The sequence below is a fragment of the Arachis hypogaea genome, chromosome 19 (genome assembly GCF_003086295.3).
Source record: "Arachis hypogaea cultivar Tifrunner chromosome 19, arahy.Tifrunner.gnm2.J5K5, whole genome shotgun sequence".
Classification (NCBI taxonomy): Eukaryota; Viridiplantae; Streptophyta; class Magnoliopsida; order Fabales; family Fabaceae; genus Arachis; species Arachis hypogaea.
In genome coordinates, this window is record NC_092054.1 from 18,525,507 (window position 1) to 18,542,788 (window position 17,282).

Here is a 17,282-nt window from a genome sequence, read left to right on the forward strand (position 1 = left end):
GCTTTAACTTGTTCTTCTTCTCAAAGAGTTTTAAAGAATGAGAAAAAGAGGTTAGTAACAATACTCCTGTACTCCTTACCTTTTCTAATTTTTGCTATTTGAGAGAAAGAAAATGGGTGACAAAAAGGGAAAGGCTTTACCTAAGGTAGAAGACGATGGGTCGTACGAATGGGTTGATGGGGATGTGAAGATAAGGGCTTTTCTTTTTTTCGACAAAGAAAATGTTGAAGGGTTAATTTGGCAAGGATAGTGAGACCTGGTTTTCATATCGAACTGATGCCATGCAATCGCATGGATCGTGTTTTTCACAGAAAGAAAGATTTCGAAAATTTTTTATGTATAGCTGTGTCCCTAAAGAATTGTTTGTTAAGCTACCTTTTACAAATTTCAAATGTGACATATTGAAGCAAATGAACTGTGCACCCTCTCAGGTCCATCCTAACGGATGGACATTTGTGAAATGTTTTGAAGTTCTGATGGAATTTTTAGAGATTGAGCCTGACATAGAATTATTTTTTTCTCTTTTTCAAGCCAAGGGTGTCTGGAAAGGCCTTTGGGTTAGTTTGAATAGTACCCCTGAATTTTCTATTTTTAAATTGTACAAATCTTCTTTCAAAGATTTTAAGGAAATGTTTCTCAAGGTAAAATCGGTAGATGAAGAATTTTCTTTTTACCTAGACGAAAACCTTGGCGAAAAGTTTCCCCTTTACTGGTGCTGCCAACCTAATCACATATTCGGTCCTGAACTTATAACGCCTCGGAACGAATGTATAATAAGCTTCCTGATGGAAATGGTTGACCAAGGTGGTTTAATATCTGTGTCAGACTTACTTCCGTGGGAGGAAAATAGGGCGTCTGTTGTAGAGTATTTTGGTGAGGCACTATTGTGTTATTTGATCTGGATTGTATGCTATGTTGCAGTGTGCTCACTGAGCTCTTTTCTCGTCTTCCTTTTTTTAGGTGGGAAATACCCTGGAGTTTTAATATCGAGCATGAGAGCTCGGTTTAAGATGAAAAATTTCGAAGGGTTCTCCTCAAACCCAGAAAAGGTGGAAGGTGAGGCTGAAGTGAATCAACCGCCGTGGAAGAAAAAAGGGATTGTTTTCAAGAAGAGAAAGTCTGATGTAATCAATGTGGACGAAGGAGAGAAAGCGATTGAACTTAGCAAATTAGCAAGTTTTACTGTTAAACAAGAAAAACTTCACTCTTTTGAGGAAGAAGGTGATGCGTCGTCAATATGGGACAGAAAATTTCCGTTTAATGTATTAGCGGACGAAGTTGTTCAATCTGCCTCAGACATGACTCGTATTGAGGAGGTCAGGGATGTTGGTATAGACCAATTCATGCAGGTCAGTTAAGCTTTTATATTTGTACTTTTGTCAAAATAAACATTTGAAGGATTAAAGTGTATCTGTGTTTGATTTGTAGGTTTTGGATTTTCGGTTAGCTAGCATAGGCCGAAGTCAAGAAAAAAGGCATAGAAAAATGCTACAGAGTACTGTAGAAAGTGCTGATCTAAAAGAGCAGCTGGAATCAAAAGAGACTATCCTAACCGAATTAAGGAAAGAACTTTTTGTTGTGAAAGAGAAACTGAGACTTGAGAAAGAAGAGCATGAAAGGGCTATAGAATCCCTAGGAAAGAAAGAAAGTGAATTTTCCACTATGAGTGAGCAAATTGTTGAGGTGACATTAAAGTTGAAACAGATCGAGTCAAACCGAGAAGCTGATATCCTCGATGCCTTTGCTAAAGGCTTTGAACGTGCCGTCATTCAAGCAAAGTTCCTATGTCCGGGAGGTGATTTTACTGCTATAGATTCGAGCAAGATAGTTCGGAATGGCCACTTGGTTGATGGTGAGGAAGTCGCAGAAGAGGGCGATGATAACTTGGTCGATTAAATTATTAGCTTTATTTTCAACTTTTTGTGATTTTGTGATGGCTAAGGGATATGAACAATCCTATAAAAACTGTTTATTTTGAATAGTGCATGTGGAATCCTATTAAGGACTGTTATATTATACTGTTTGGTTTCCAATTGATATATTTCTGATAAATTAGGATATGTTTTAGTTCTAACTTTTGTATGTATCCCTAGTTAGGGTCTGATTAGTGTAGTGCGCCGATGAAGAAATTATCAGCTTCCGATGTGCGCATGAGGTATCAATGCGACTTTAGATTTGATTAATAGCCCTTTACTGCGGTAGTAAGAGTCGATCAGTAAAAAGCTTATTTTGGACAAGTACGTTGAATAAAGATGAGTCGTAGCAAGAAGAAAAAAAATAATTCTTATTTAATGCAGTATCTTTACAAATGGAATTAGGTAAGCTAGCCTCGTTAAAACCTCTTTGAGCAAAATCCGACTTTGGGAAAAATCTCAAGGTAGGAAAAAGAGTACCAGCATTTTGCAATTTGCTAGCTATAGTATTGCTTCAAGGAATTAACATTCCAAGTGCTAGGTAATATCGTGCCGTCTAATTGCTCCAGACGATATGCGCCTTTGCCAAGCACTTGATGAATTCTGTAAGGGCCGTCCCATGTCGCGGCAAGTTTGCCGTGCAAAGGGGGTCTTCGTGTTGCTTCAGTTTTCCTCAATACCAAGTCACCGGCATGAAAAGATCTCGGCATCACCCTTTTATTGTGGCGTTGACCTATTCGCTACTGTAGGGCTTTGTGACAAACTGCCGCTGTGGCTCGCACTTCCTCAATCAAATTAAGCTCAACTCGTCGAGCATGGTCATGATCCTCGCCTTGTGTTCTTAAAGAGCCTTGTGATATCTCGATTGGAATAATTGCATCTGATCCATACACCAAACGAAATGGTGTTTCTTTAGTTGTTGAGTGTACTGAGGTGTTATACCCCCATAGAATTTCTGGAACAAGTTCGGCCCATAAACCTTTAGCTTCATCGAGCTTCTTCTGTAGAGCTTGGAGGAGGACCTTATTCGCAGCTTCCGCTAAACCGTTTGATTGAGGATGATCCACCGAAGAGAAATGCTGTCTAATCTTTAAATTCTGCAAAAAGGTCTGGAAATTATGGTCGGTAAACTGGCGACCATTGTCAGTTATGATATGCCAAGGTATACCGAATCTGCAGATTATCTTTTGCCAAACAAATGATATCATTTGTGCTGATGTAATCTTAGCTAGGGGTTGAGCCTCAATCCACTTAGAAAAATAATCAATTGCCACAACTAGATATTTTACCTGTCTCGGGGCAGTGGGGAATGGTCCGAGGATGTCAATTCCCCATTGATTAAATGGTCAGCTTACCGTTGAATGGTGCAAATTCTCGGCTGGGATGTTAATAATCAGAGCATGCTTTTGACAGTGATCATAGGTGCGGACCTTTTTCTGAATGTCCTCCCATATGGTCGGCCAGTAAAAACCAGCACAGAGAATCTTCTGTGCCAGGCTTCTTGTCCCTGAGTGCATCCCACAAATGCTTTCGTGAACCTCAGCTAGGGCTAAGTCGGCCTCTGACCTGTCTAAACATTTCAATAGTGGTCGAGAGTAACCTCGCCTGTACAATTTGTCATTCAGCAGTGTAAAGAAAGATGCTTGTTGTTTAAACTTTTTAAGGTCTTGGACCCCTAATGGAAACTCTCCACTTTTGAGGTATTGAATGTATGGTTGTTGCCAGCTATCATCAGTATCTATATGAAAAGTGCCGATTATATTTATGCTCGGCTCATAAAGGGTTGACTGCAAAAGTGAGGCAGTGTGTGACTGAGTGGTAGCTAATTTAGATAATATATCTACCCCGTGATTCTGATCTCTAGCTATATGACTAATTTCAATCTTTGAAAAACTATCTATAAGGCTTTTGACAATATCTAGATATTTTGATAGAATATGATCTTTGATTTGAAAATATTGATTTACTTGTTGAACAACTAACAAGGAATCACAATAAACCTGTAGATTAATAACGTGCAATTCGATTGCTAACCTGAGCCCAGCAATTAAGGCTTCATATTCGGCTTGATTGTTACTGGGCTTGAAGGAAAACCGAAGAGAATGCTCAACAACAACCCCATCAGGATTTTCCAGAAGTATTCCTGCTCCAGATCCTTGGGGGTTCGAGGCTCCATCGACGAATAGCACCCAGCTCGTACTTTTTTCGTCCGAACTTAATCCTGTGAATTCGGCAACAAAATCAGCTAAGTACTGTGATTTGACAGATCCTCTAGGTTGATAGTGAATATCAAATTCTGAGAGTTCAATGGACCACTTGATCAGCCTCCCTGCTAGCTCAGGTTTGGCGAGTATTTGGTGTAGTGGCTGGGAAGTTCTAACATTGATTGTATGGCTCTGAAAATAGGGACAAAGCCTCCTCGCCGAGAAAACAAGTGCGTATGCAAGCTTTTCTAACCTCGGATAACGAAGCTCGGCATTCTGGAGTGATTTGCTTACAAAGTAAACTGGTTGTTGCATTTTCTCATTTTCTGCAACAAGAACAGAACTAACTGCCATATCAGTGATTGACAAATATAAATAATTAAATATAATGGTTCGCTGACCTTAGGCTTTTGTAAAACAGGGGATTTAGAAAGAAATTGCTTTAAACTCCAAAATGCGGCTTCACAACTTTCATCCCATTGAAAAGTTGTATTTTTTTGTAAACATTGAAAAAAGCTCAGGGATTTGGACGCCAAACATGGCAGGAATCTGGGCAATGCTGCTAGCCGCCCTGTTAGTCGCTGGACCTCTTTGACGGTTGTTGGACTATTCATATCGAGGATTGCCTGATATTTTTCGGGATTTGCCTCAATTCCTCGGCTGGTAAGGATGAAGCCGAGGAATTTTCCTCCTTGCACGCCAAAAGCACATTTTTCTGGATTAAGCCTCATGTTATAAGCTCGAATCTGACCAAAAATTTCAGCAAGGTCATCAACATGGGATTGGCCGACCTTTGTCTTGGCGACCATATCGTCAACATATACCTCAACATTCCGGCCTATCTGCTGGTCAAAGACTTTATTCATCAGTCTTTGGTACGTTGCACCTGCATTCTTTAAGCCAAAAGGCATGACATTATAGCAATAATTACCGTACTCAGTAATAAAAGCAGTTTTTTCTTGGTTTGATGGATGCATAAAAATCTGGTTGTAACCAGAGTATGCATCCATGAAACTCAAGGTACCATAACTATAATAATTATCTACTAAAGTATCAATAGAAGGTAGAGGATAGGCGTCTTTAGGACATGCTTTATTTAAATCAGTAAAGTCGACGCACATGCGCCATTTACCACTGTTTTTCTTTACCATGACGACGTTAGCTAACCAAGTCGTGAACCTGATTTTCCGTATGAAGTTTGTGTCAATGAGCTTTTTGGCTTCGGCCATGAACGCGAGCCTTTTCTCGGTTCCGAGATTTCTTTTTTTCTGAGATACTGGTCGGGTTGCCGGACTTATTGCCAGTTTATGAGTGATAACAGATGGATCTATGCCCGACATGTCTTCTGATGTCCAAGCAAACAGGTCGGCATTCTGTCGTAAAAAACGGATGAGTTTTTCCTTCTCCTCGTTTTTCAGAGATGTTCCTACAAAAGTAAATTTCGTTGGATCATCAGTTAACATAAGCTTTGTTAGCTCTTCATTTGGTAGAGGACGATCTTGAAGGTCGGCTCTGGGATCTAGCTCGGCCAGTATTGGCTGTTCGGCATGTATGGAATTTACACGCCGTTCGTTCTTTCTTTTGATAGGCTTCAGGCTTGTGTTGTAACAATGCCGAGCTTCTTATAAGTCGCCATGAATCGTTGCCACAATATTGTCCTGCACAGGAAACTTGACACAAAGATGAACTGTGGAGACAATTGCAGCAAATCTATTTAAGAAAGGTCTTCCTAAGATAAGGTTATAAGGACTAAAACAGTCAACCACAAGATATTGGATATCCTGTGTTCTGGATAATGATTGCTCACCGAGCGTGGTTTGTAACCACATTGAACCCATAACTGGAACCCGTTCTCCTGAAAATTCGACCAAGTCTCCTACAGATGGTTGCAAAATGTTAGTACTTAGCTTCATCTTTTCAAATGTGGCAAAAAATAACACATCGGCGCTGCTGCCTGGGTCCAGCAACACTTTCTGAACTATTAAGTCGCCCAAATGGATGGAGATGACGACAGGGTCATCCAAGTTGGTGTCAGTGCAACTAAAATCGGTCGGGCAAAAGGTCATTTCTGTCATTTTCTGTACTGGTTGAGGATTGTTGGTGGTGTCCCCAAGGGCCAGCATGGCTCTGTACGTGTGCTTCCTAGCCGAGCTTGTGTGTCCACCCCCGGCATAGCCTCCCGAGATGCAGTTAATTATGCCCCTAGGTTGAGCAAGGACCTTTTCCTTGTCCTTTGATGATGATCCTATAGGGGATGGATCTGAGGTAGGAACGGATCTCTTCTGCATATGACCTGCAATAAATTTATCAAGATGCCCTTGCCTTGCTAAACGTTCAAGGAGATCTTTTGCGATCACACATTCATCGGTTGTGTTACCATACTTCTGATGAAATATGCAATACTTAGATTCGTTAACATTCTTCGGCTCAGGATAATTGCCAGCTTTACGAGGGCGTTTAATCAACTTGAAATTTAGTATTTCTTTAATAATGTTGTCCCTCTTTGCATTAAACTGCGTGTATGACTCGTAACGGGGCGTAGGCCTAAAACTCTTCTTATTGTCCCGAGGTTTATCATCGTCTTTAGTGGTTGTTGACTTTTCAGCCTTTCGAGCCTGGCAAAGCTCCTCAATATCTATCTGTCCTTTGGCTTTCTCGCGAAACTCAGCCAGAGTCTTTGACTTGGCTATCGCAATGGCTTCTTGGAATTTTTCTGGGCGTAGGCCTTTTGATGGCATGCAAGTGGACTTCAGGATGGAGATCAGGGATTCTTATAGCTATCTTCATAAAGCGGGTAATGTAGTCCTTCAGACTTTCTTGAGAACCTTGTTTAACAGTCATCAAATAGTCGGAATCGTGCAAATATATCGCTGACGCTGCAAAGTGATCCTCAAATTGCTTCGCCAACTCTTGGAAACGTGAAATTGAATCTGCAGGCAAAGAGCAAAACCAGTCAAGTGCAAGACCATCTAAAAAGGACAGAAAACAACGACATAAAATAGGGTCAGATGCACCGTTAACGATCATAATAAATTGAAATTTCTTGATGTGTTGCTTTGGATCCCCAAACCCATCATACGGAGTTAACGTCGTCGGCAAAGTAAATTGTCTGGGGAGTTGAAAATTCATGATGTCGGCTGTGAACGGCCCTGCCAAATTATCAAGTTCATCTTCCTCGCCCTCGGGTGCAGCTTTGTCATTCCAAGGACCTGCGCCTTCATCATCCTGAGGCGTCTCCGAGACATGTGTCGGCGCGGACTGACACTCATCATTGGTGTGCCGTTCGTGACGATCATTATTGTGTTCAAGGCGAGTGTTGACTAATTGCTTAATTTGTTGCTGCATCCTTTGATTCTCGTACACCATACGTTGATTTGCCTCGGCCATTCGCTGGTTTGCCTGTTGAAGCTCGGTTACCATCCGAAGGAGCTCGGCTGGTGTGGGAGGAGGTACGTCAGCCATTAATAGTTGCTGCGGTATTTGGGGCCTATGAAGAAAAAAGAGTTCTAAATTTTGGGCCCCACGGTGGGCGCCAAATGTTTCGGCCTGGTTGTGGCCGAACTATAATTCATCCCCGTGAGATGGTTGGCCGACCTTCTTGATGAACCACGATGTACCTCAGCCACCAAGTGAAACAAGGGGGGAGCACCTGCAAAAAGTACTCCGACGTTCAAGTTAGTTAACGAGAATTATTAGAGGAAAGCTTTTAGCTTAGAACGATGATCTACCTTTGCCAACTCTAATTGCTTCCTTTTATAACCAGGAGATGATAACGACCATTTTTCCTGAATTGATTATTTTTTATGTAACCGAACAAAGGTCATTTATTGTCATAAAGTCGACAGAGCTAATGCATCGGTTACAAGGAGGTCTGCCGAGCTATAACTCGTAACTGATGTGTAACGGTCATATCACAAGCATTTTTTTATACAAGTCTTTACAAGTCATTTATGTTAACGCACTTCGAACCGTACTGCACGTTTTCACTACACCTTCTTCTTCTTCTTCTTGCTGCACGTTCTTCTTCCTCTTCCTCTTCTTCTTCTTCTTCTTTTCTTTCGTTTCTTACCTTCTCTTTCTCCTTCTTTATTTATGTGCTTTTCTCTCTGTTTTCTTTTTTCGTTATTCTCGATTTTCATTATTTTTTGACATCAAGCTCTGAAATCATTTTTGAAGAAGAAGAAGCAGCAGAAGATGAAGAGGAGAAAGAGAAAGAGTTCTGAATTATGCATAAGGTGTACTTCAACGAATTTTGGGTGTATTTCTTAAATCCTTTGGGTGTAGTTTTGTAATCCTTTGGGTGTATTTCTGTAATCCTTTGGGTGTATTTCTGTAATCCTTTGGGTGTATTTCTATAATCGTTTGAGTGAATTCCTGTAATCGTTTGGGTGAATTCCTGTAACTGTTTGGGTGTATTTCTGTAATCGTTTGGGTGTATTTTTGTAATCGTTTGGGTGTATTTCTGAAGTTCCATTATCTTCAAATTTGGCAAGAAACTCGTTTTCATCAATGTTCTGAAAACCGATTCGAACCGACCGGTCGAACTGGTCGAACCGTAAACCGGACGCCAAAACGATTCGGTCAATTAGCGAAACCGCGAAATCTGAAATCCAGTGTTAAATCGGTGAACCGGCCGATAACTGGTCGGTCGAACCGAACCGTGACCCGGCCGATTTTTTGGCAAAACAGCAAAACGCTGCCGTTTCTTGCTCTGAAACCCTAAATCAATGTTCTGATCCCTAATTGCCTTCACAAAATCACAATTCTCATCGAGCTTCAGAATCAGAGAACGCCATCACAATCTCACACGGCCACACGGGTTTGTTGTCGAGCAGTCACCTCCGTCGCGCAGTCACCTCCGTCGAGCAGTCACCTCCGTCGAGCAGTCACCTCCTTCGACCAGTTACCTCCGTCGCACAGCAGCCGTCGTTCGTGCTCCACCACTGCTTGGTTCACTCGGCGTCGCTGTCTCCCACTCTCCCTATTGCATGTTCTGTTGAAGCCTTGAAGGTGCCTTCGTGCTTCCGGAGTTCCAGGTAATTTTTTTGTTAGTTATGAACTTATGATTGTTTGATTGAATCATTGAATAACTGCATGTCTCTGTCTCCTGATGAGTTTGATTGAGTAGCTCTTTGATTTTGTGACATGATGAACTCTGAAACTGTGAACTCTGAACTGATCCTGCTAAACTGAACTGGATTTTGTGACATGATGAACTGACATGATGAACTGCTAAGCTATGAACTCTTTGATTCTGTGAACTCCCACTCTTTTGAGTATTTTTTTTAGTTATTTTATTTTTCTTTGAACTGATTACTGAAACTGAACTGATTACTGAAACTGAACTGATTTTGCTTTGTTTATTGAACTAGATTTTGTTGTTTGCTGAATAATTGTGAATAATTTTGAATAATTTTGGATGTTGTTTGTTGTGAACTTGAGAGTTGAGATTATTGGGTTGAATTGCTGGTAATGTTTAGGTATCGATGAAAGTATCAACCAAGAACTACCTAGGAATAATAATGCTGAAACTAATTCTACTTCGAATGAACGTTCTCTTCCTCCCACGACTAACGAAAGTCAGTCACAAACTTCTAGTGTTCGGGGGAAAACTGATCCTGCTTGGAGATATGTTGCTTTACAAAATATAAATGGAAAATTGCATTACCAATGTTTATTTTGTCTGAGTACTTTTGGGGGCAGGGAAATTAATAGAATGAAAAAGCATTTGGCGAAGATAGGTGGAGACATTAAGAAGTGTTCTAAGGTCCCGTATGATGTAGAGAAACAAATGGAAGGTTTATTGAAAGAGATTCAGAAGAGTAAAACTAGTAAAAGGAAAGTAAGTTTCAATGAAGAGGGTACTAATGAGTGTGAGGATGCAATTGATGAAGCAATAGCGCAAGAAGAACAACAAACTCCGAGTCAGTTACCAACTAAGGAGGTTATTGGAGGCGATCCAAAAAAGAAAGCAAAAACTATTATTCCTCCTATGTTTGCACCAAGAACAACTCCGAGAAGTCAACCAAGTCTGAAAAGTGTGTTTCAAAACAAAGAGGCACTTCATGAAGTTGATAAGCGAGTGGCTAGATGGCTTTCAGATTGTACGATTCCTTTCAATGCGGTTATGTCACCCTTTTTTCAAGATATGTTGGATGGTGTTGCTGGCATTGGGCTTGGTTATAAAGGTCCTTCTTATGATAGATTGAGGGTTAACTTATTAGCCGATCTCAAAAGGGAGTGTCAAATGGTTGTTGATAGCTATAGGTCTGCTTGGAAAGAAATTGGATGTACTCTCATGGTTGATGGTTGGACAGATCAAAGGCAAAGAACGTTGATTAATTTTTTGGTTTATTGTTCGAAAGGGTTATACTTTGTGAAATCTGTAGATGCTTCAAGTATGGTTAAAAATACTTCAAGCTTGTGTGACTTGTTTTCAGAGGTGATTGAATGGATTGGACCTGATAATATTGTTCATGTAGTAACAGATAATGCTGCGAACTATGTTGCTGCTGGTAGGCTTATTAATAAGAAATTTGAAAATATTCACTGGTAACTTGTGCTGCTCATTGCTTGAATCTTATTCTAAAAGATAAAAGCAGCATGCCACACATTTCTAACCTTGCAACACGTGCTTCGAAGATTATGGTGTTTGTGTATAATCATATGGTGTTCTTGTCCTGGCTAAGACAAAGAACTTATTGGAGGGAGATTGTTCGTCCAGGTGCAACTCGTTTTGCCACTGTCTTCATCACATTGATGAGTATCTTTGAGCGCAAATCGGATTTACAATCATTGGTTGTTGATACACACTTTACCGGACACAAATTAGGAAGGAGTGCTAATGGTAGAGCTGTGAGTGCAATTATCCTAGACAATAAATTTTGGGATGATTGCTTTACTGCATGCCAAATTGTGAGTCCGTTGATTAAATTGCTGAGGTTGGTAGATGCCGATGATAAACCATCATTGGGAATTGTTTATGAAAGTATGCTGAGGTTAGAAAATAGAATCAAAGAAATGTTCAAGCATAGGAAAGCTGCATATCAACCTTACACAGAGATTATCAACTCAAGATGGGACAAACATTTGAAAAAAAATCTTCACGCAACAGCTTATTTCTTGAATCATGGTTGCTTTTTTTCTGAAAATTATAGAGAAGCACCTGATGTCATGCGAGCTTTACTTGATCTTGCTACATTGCATTGAAAGGTTAATAATTTAGATTTAGTTGTGGCAATGAAAGAGATACACATATATAGAGATCGAAAGGAAAGCTTTGATAGGCCTGAAGCTGTTTGAGCTACAAAAAACTTCAACCTGGTAATAATATCTGTTTGACAATAAGCTTTAGTTATTTACTTATTTTGTGTTTTGGTTTCCTTAATTTGATAATTAATACTTGAGATATGGGATTGTAACTTGTAGATGAATGGTGGAGGTTGTTTGGTGGTTCTACTCCATACTTACAAAACATGGCAGTTCGCATTCTTAGCCAAGCATCTGCTTCTTCAGGGTGTGAAAGGAATTGGAGTCTTTTTGATCAAATTCATACAACAAGAATGAATAGATTAGAGCATGATAGGCTAAGTGATATTGTGTATGTTACATATAATTTGCATCTTAAATCCAGGTAATATGTATTTCATCCTTTCATTTCATATCATTAGATTTTGTATAGTTAATATACTAAGCTTGTCATATATTGTATTTAATTTGTTAGGACAGAAAGAAAAAAAAGAAAGCAAAAGTTGCAATATGATCCAATCGATATTGAAAGTATTGATATGGTTGTTTTTTGGGTGACGAAAGAGGTTATTGAAAAAGAGTCTGATCTTCTAAGTAATATTAAAGACTTGCTTGGTGAGTATTATAGTTTATTGATTAGACAATAAATTACAATAGCTTTGATCTTTAATTTATTGATAATGTGTTATATTTTGTTAGATGAGATTGATGCTGATTTAGATCAAGGTGGTGGTGGTAGTAGTAGTACATTTTATGCTACACCACTTGCTTTTTCTAGTCCAAGTAGTGGAAATGAAGGTGATGATATCAATGACACAAATCTGCAGCAAGTTATGGAGGATTTTGATGATTGATGACAAACTTGGATCATTTTGATGTTGCTATGTTATGTTTGATTGGTTGTTTTGTTTTTTGACTTTTGAATTTGTATTTGAATGAGATTATAACATTCTGGTTGATGTAGTACTTTTAATTTGAATAGTATTTTAAGGTTTACATTAGACTATAATTATATTTTCATGTGTTTATTTATATTTTATTTATTATTTTATTATAAAACGGTTTTTTCGGTTCAACCACGGTCGAACCGATTAAACCTATGAACCAGTGAACCAGTAGCTAGAGCGGTTCGATGACCGGTTCGATTTTCAGAACCTTGGTTTTTATGGAGGAAGAAGAAGAAGAGTCGTTCATAATGCATGGTGAGTAGTGCGCTTTGGAAACAGGAAGTGGTTGAATAATGTGCGTTTATTTATTCTTTAATATGGGAATGTAATACGTGTGTTTTGTTGGACTTGTGCCAACTTGTAACACTTGTAAACCAAAAAGACTTGTATGTGTAACAGCCCTCTTTCAATTATACTATTTTGGTAATGTTTAATTATTCTATTTGTCTTTATAGTTTTATCGATTTTTAATTAAATTTTTATATCTGCGTTTGTTATTTTTGTAGACAGAACACAAAAATATGGATAATAAATATCTAAAACGTATTTTAATAGAAAAATATAAATACTAAACACAATATATTCAAAATAATTTTCTTTATTTTTGTGTCTATTTATAAACCAAGGACAATATAATAAACACAAAATTTAAGAGGATAGACACAATTTTAATAATTTTTTTATAGATAATTATTTTTTTTAAGTATAATAGGTACCATTATATTCCTTCACCCTTCTTTCGCAACTGGGAATAGTTAGGCAATAAAAAAGGAATGAGAGATAAGGGAAAATTGAAGAGGATATACGAGATATGATTTTGTATAATATTTTAGTATTATTCATGTGTATCTAAATATAATATTGGACATTATATTAATATCTTGTATATCATATCTAAATACAACATATAAAGAATAATTTTTAATGAAATATTTTGTCTTTATTTTAGTATCATGTTTTGTCCTGTCTACAAAAATAAATATAACCTATCGTAATAAAAATATTAAAATTAATAAAATATTCTATTAAATAAAATAGAATTTTCAGTAATATGTTAGATTTATTCTTCTTTTTTAATGAAATATTTTGTTAATTCTAATGTTTTTGTTATAACAAGAACTTGATCACAAAATCTGATATAGTAAAAAACTCAATCAAAAAAATTAAAAAAAAGTATAAGATCCTAATTAAAAATTTCATAAAACTCAGAGATCAACAGAATGATTAGATTTTTTTGTAAATCAATCAAAATTCATAGTTAATATTTTATAAAATAATAATATTAATGTGAATAAATTTTATTATTCGTTTATAATAAATTTAGTTATTCTACTATGATAAGTTTGATTATTAATCTAATTAATATTTCTTTAGTTAAAAAATATGTGAATATATATATATATATATATATATTAATTAGTTTAATGACTAAATTTTTATGTAAATTGAACATTTTTATAAGACTTTAATAGTCTAATAATTCTAAATTTTGTGAATCACTCAGAAAGAGTTATCGTATAAATCTAAATAGGTTTTTAAATATTGATAGTATTTAAATGCTAATATTGAAACCTTTATAAACAAATTAGTGTTATTTAATTTTTGGAAAATACCATGACTTTAAAATTCAGCATTCACTCGACCTTTAAATTTAAATAATATTATTTAATCAAATTTTAGTTAAAAATTAAAATACATTCTTAATTTATAGTTAAATATGTTAATAATTAAAATTAATTTAAATTTTAAATATTAAATTTTTTTAATTTTTTACCTATTTTATAAAGTAGTTATTTTATTAATTTTTATTTATTTACACGTTTTTTCCATTCTTTTGTGTACGTTCTTTTCTTTTTTTTTTCTCATTTACTATTTCATATTAAATTATTATTATTATTATTAGATGAATCATGCTATTTATTTTAAGTGACTTGCATGCTAACTCAAAACTCATTTATCATCATTGTCGAATGAAATTTTAATAAAATTATATTAACATTTGAATAATTAAACAATAAATGAATTATCAGTATATGCATCAATATTCTTTTCTTCTTCTTTATTTTCTTTTTTCTTTTTTTTTTATTTTTTTAACCTTTATATCTAAAATGATTAGAGACGACCAGCATCATAAAATAATTAGACCGAATTAAAGATAAATAAAAGAGCAATTGCAGGTATTCGAAAGAAAAAAAGATAACAAATAAAAATTTGATAAAGGTTTATAGTTTTCAATAATTTTTTTTATTATTAGTTGGATTTTTTATTACTTATTTGAATATTAACGCTTTTAAAATTATTAAAATGTATGTTCGTAAAAATTAATTTTTTTTCAATTGTAACACAGGCTTTTTTACCTATATACGCACAAAAAATTCATTTATTCCCAAAATGCGCATAGGTGAAAATTGTTCTCAAAATGCGCAGCTCCATTTCATACATGGCGACCACGAAATGGATTTTAACACCATTTCAGGCTAGGTGCCCACGATATGGGAGCACCATGTCAGGTACACCAGGCACGAAATGGAGATCCCATTTCATGGGTGGTAGCAACGAAATGGACAGATCAAATCAGAGGCGACAGACGCGGACAGACCCTTGGTGCGTGTTTGGATTTACGTTGGTCAAACTGGAGTTTAAATAAAAGTGATTTTATAGAATTGATTTTGGGTAGAAGTGAGTTTGTGCCAACATGATTTATGTTTGGCAATTTTTACCAAAATTAATTTTGATAAAATAAATATTGTTTGGATAATATTAGTTAATCACTTTTAAATAAATAATTAATTAATTACTAAAAAATATAATATTAAATTATAATATTATTTTTTTAAGTATATTTAATTTTTTTCTATTTTTTTAGTATTTTTTATATAGTATTTTTTTATAGTACTCTATTTTAGTATATTATAATTTTTTATTATTATAATAAAAATTAATATTTATTTATAAATTTAAAAATAAAATATAAAAATGGACAATTTTTTAAGTATTTTTTTATAGTAAAAATTAATATTTATTTATTAAATTAAAAATAATATATAAAATAACATATTTTAGTACTTTTTTAAGTATTTTTAATAATTTTATTTTTATTATTATTTTAGGTTTTAATTTTTAATTTTTTATATTTTTATTATTATTTATAATTAATTTTTTATTTAATTTATCATTTTTAATAAGAACAATAAGACATATTATAAAAAATTAAAATAGTAAACAGTGCACAAAATTATAATAATTATTTTAATACTCTTAGTATTTTTTATTTAAAAAAATATGAAAAAAATCAATAATAACTAGCAACAAATAAAAAAATCAATAAAAAACCCTAACACTTAAAAAAATAATATTATAATTTAATATTATATTTTTTAGTAATTAAGTAATTATTTATCTAAAAGTGATTTTAACTAATATTATCCAAACAATATTTATTTTATCAAAATCAGTTTTGGTAAAAATTGTCAAACATAAATCATGTTGGCACAAACTCACTTCTACCCAAAATCAATTCTATAAAATCACTTTTATTCAAACACACACTAATGGTCTGTCCATTTCGCGTCTGTGGCCCCTGATTTGATCTGTCCATTTGGTTGCTGCCACCCAGGAAATAGGATCTCCATTTCGTGCCTGCTGTACCTGATATGGTGCATGCGCATTTTGGGAATAAATGAATTTTCTGTGCGTATATAGGTAAAAAAGCCTTGTAACACATCTAAAATTATTAAGTTATATAAAAAATATTTTTGAAACATATCTAAAATCATAAATCTAAAATTTAAATTTAAACATTTAAAATAAAATTAATTTTTTTATATCTTATTCGATAAAAACTCATCTAATATTTCTCTTTTTTTTAATAGTTAGATTTTTTCGTTACTTATTTAAATATTAATGCTTTTAAAAGTATTAAAATGGATGTGTATAAAACTTCGTTTTTGTTTTCAATTGTAACAAATCTAAAACTATTAAGTGATACATAAAATATTTCTGAAACACATCCGAAATCATAAATCAGAAATTTAAATTTAAACGTTAAATATAAAATTAATTTTTTTATATCTTATTCGATAAAAACTCATCTAATATTTCTCTTTTTTTTATTATTTGTTGAATTTTATCGTTATTTATTTGAATATTAATGCTTTTGAAATTATTAAAATATATGTTTGTAAAAATTGGTTATTTTTTCATTTATTACACATCTAGAATTATTGACTTATATACAAAATATGTTTCAAACATATGCAAAATCATAAATCCAAAATTTAAATTTAAACGTTAAAAATAAAATAATTTTTTTATATTTTATTCGATAAAAACACATCTAATATTTTTTACTTTTTTATTAACGTTTTTAAAATTATTAGAATGAATAATTAAGCTAAGTTTTTTAGATCTTATTCAATAAAAATATATCTAACATATTAGTTTAAAATATGATCTCTTTTAAGGACTTTAGATGTGTGGGTTAATAATTAAAACCCTTAAGATTTATTTTTTAAATTTTAAAATTAAAATCTTTAATTTTACTGAATTTAATTTTTGAATATATATTTAAATAATACTTTGTTAATAATTAAAAATGCTAAAATTGAAACAGAAATTTTAAATTTTAATTTTATTCAGTTTGTATTTTAAATGTATATTTAATTTTAAAAAGATACTAAATCTATTTAGATGTATTTGTTTCAATTTTTTTTAATTATTGTACTAAAAGACTGATTAAAAAATCCCTTTTAAAAGATATCTAATCGTACTAATTCTTTATATAATTTAAGATCAAATAACAATAATCATATAATATTTTTAACGAAGTTTCATTGCTTACAATATATATTAACATTCAACGCATTCCCATTATAGAAGGTTAATATATATATTCTAAGAATATATATATACAAGTTTTAAATTTGTATTTATTAATGTTCATAACTCTAATAAATTTATTTATGAAAAAA

The 17,282-nt window shown here is 34.1% G+C and overlaps 2 protein-coding genes across 2 annotated transcripts; one reads left to right on the forward strand and one right to left on the reverse strand.

The window, feature by feature from the left end:
* Positions 1–5,739: 5,739 nt before the first annotated feature.
* LOC112778048 (uncharacterized) lies at positions 5,740–7,579 on the reverse strand. The gene is made up of 3 exons (XM_025822418.1): positions 7,132–7,579; positions 6,943–7,047; positions 5,740–6,842 (listed from the first exon to the last, which is right to left on the reverse strand). The coding sequence occupies exons 1-3, from the start codon at positions 7,577–7,579 to the stop codon at positions 5,740–5,742; spliced, it is 1,656 nt and encodes a 551-aa protein (XP_025678203.1).
* Positions 7,580–9,833: 2,254 nt separating this feature from the next.
* LOC112778049 (uncharacterized) lies at positions 9,834–11,326 on the forward strand. Its single transcript, XM_025822419.2, has 2 exons — positions 9,834–10,632; positions 10,710–11,326. The coding sequence occupies exons 1-2, from the start codon at positions 9,834–9,836 to the stop codon at positions 11,324–11,326; spliced, it is 1,416 nt and encodes a 471-aa protein (XP_025678204.2).
* Positions 11,327–17,282: the final 5,956 nt, after the last annotated feature.

What these genes read in the sequence shown, in the direction of transcription:
- LOC112778048 (XM_025822418.1), bottom strand. Translation starts at nt 7,579, where the DNA reads ATGGCTGACGTACCTCCTCCCACACCAGCCGAGCTCCTTCGGATGGTA. An exon ending in ATTTATTATGATCGTTAACG is followed by an intron (nt 7,048 to 7,131) that starts GTGCATCTGACC and finishes CTTTGCCTGCAG; the next exon opens with ATTCAATTTCACGTTTCCAA. An exon ending in TTTGATGACTGTTAAACAAG is followed by an intron (nt 6,843 to 6,942) that starts GTTCTCAAGAAA and finishes TGCCATCAAAAG; the next exon opens with GCCTACGCCCAGAAAAATTC.
- LOC112778049 (XM_025822419.2), top strand. Translation starts at nt 9,834, where the DNA reads ATGAAAAAGCATTTGGCGAAGATAGGTGGAGACATTAAGAAGTGTTCT. An exon ending in TGCGAACTATGTTGCTGCTG is followed by an intron (nt 10,633 to 10,709) that starts GTAGGCTTATTA and finishes TTATTCTAAAAG; the next exon opens with ATAAAAGCAGCATGCCACAC.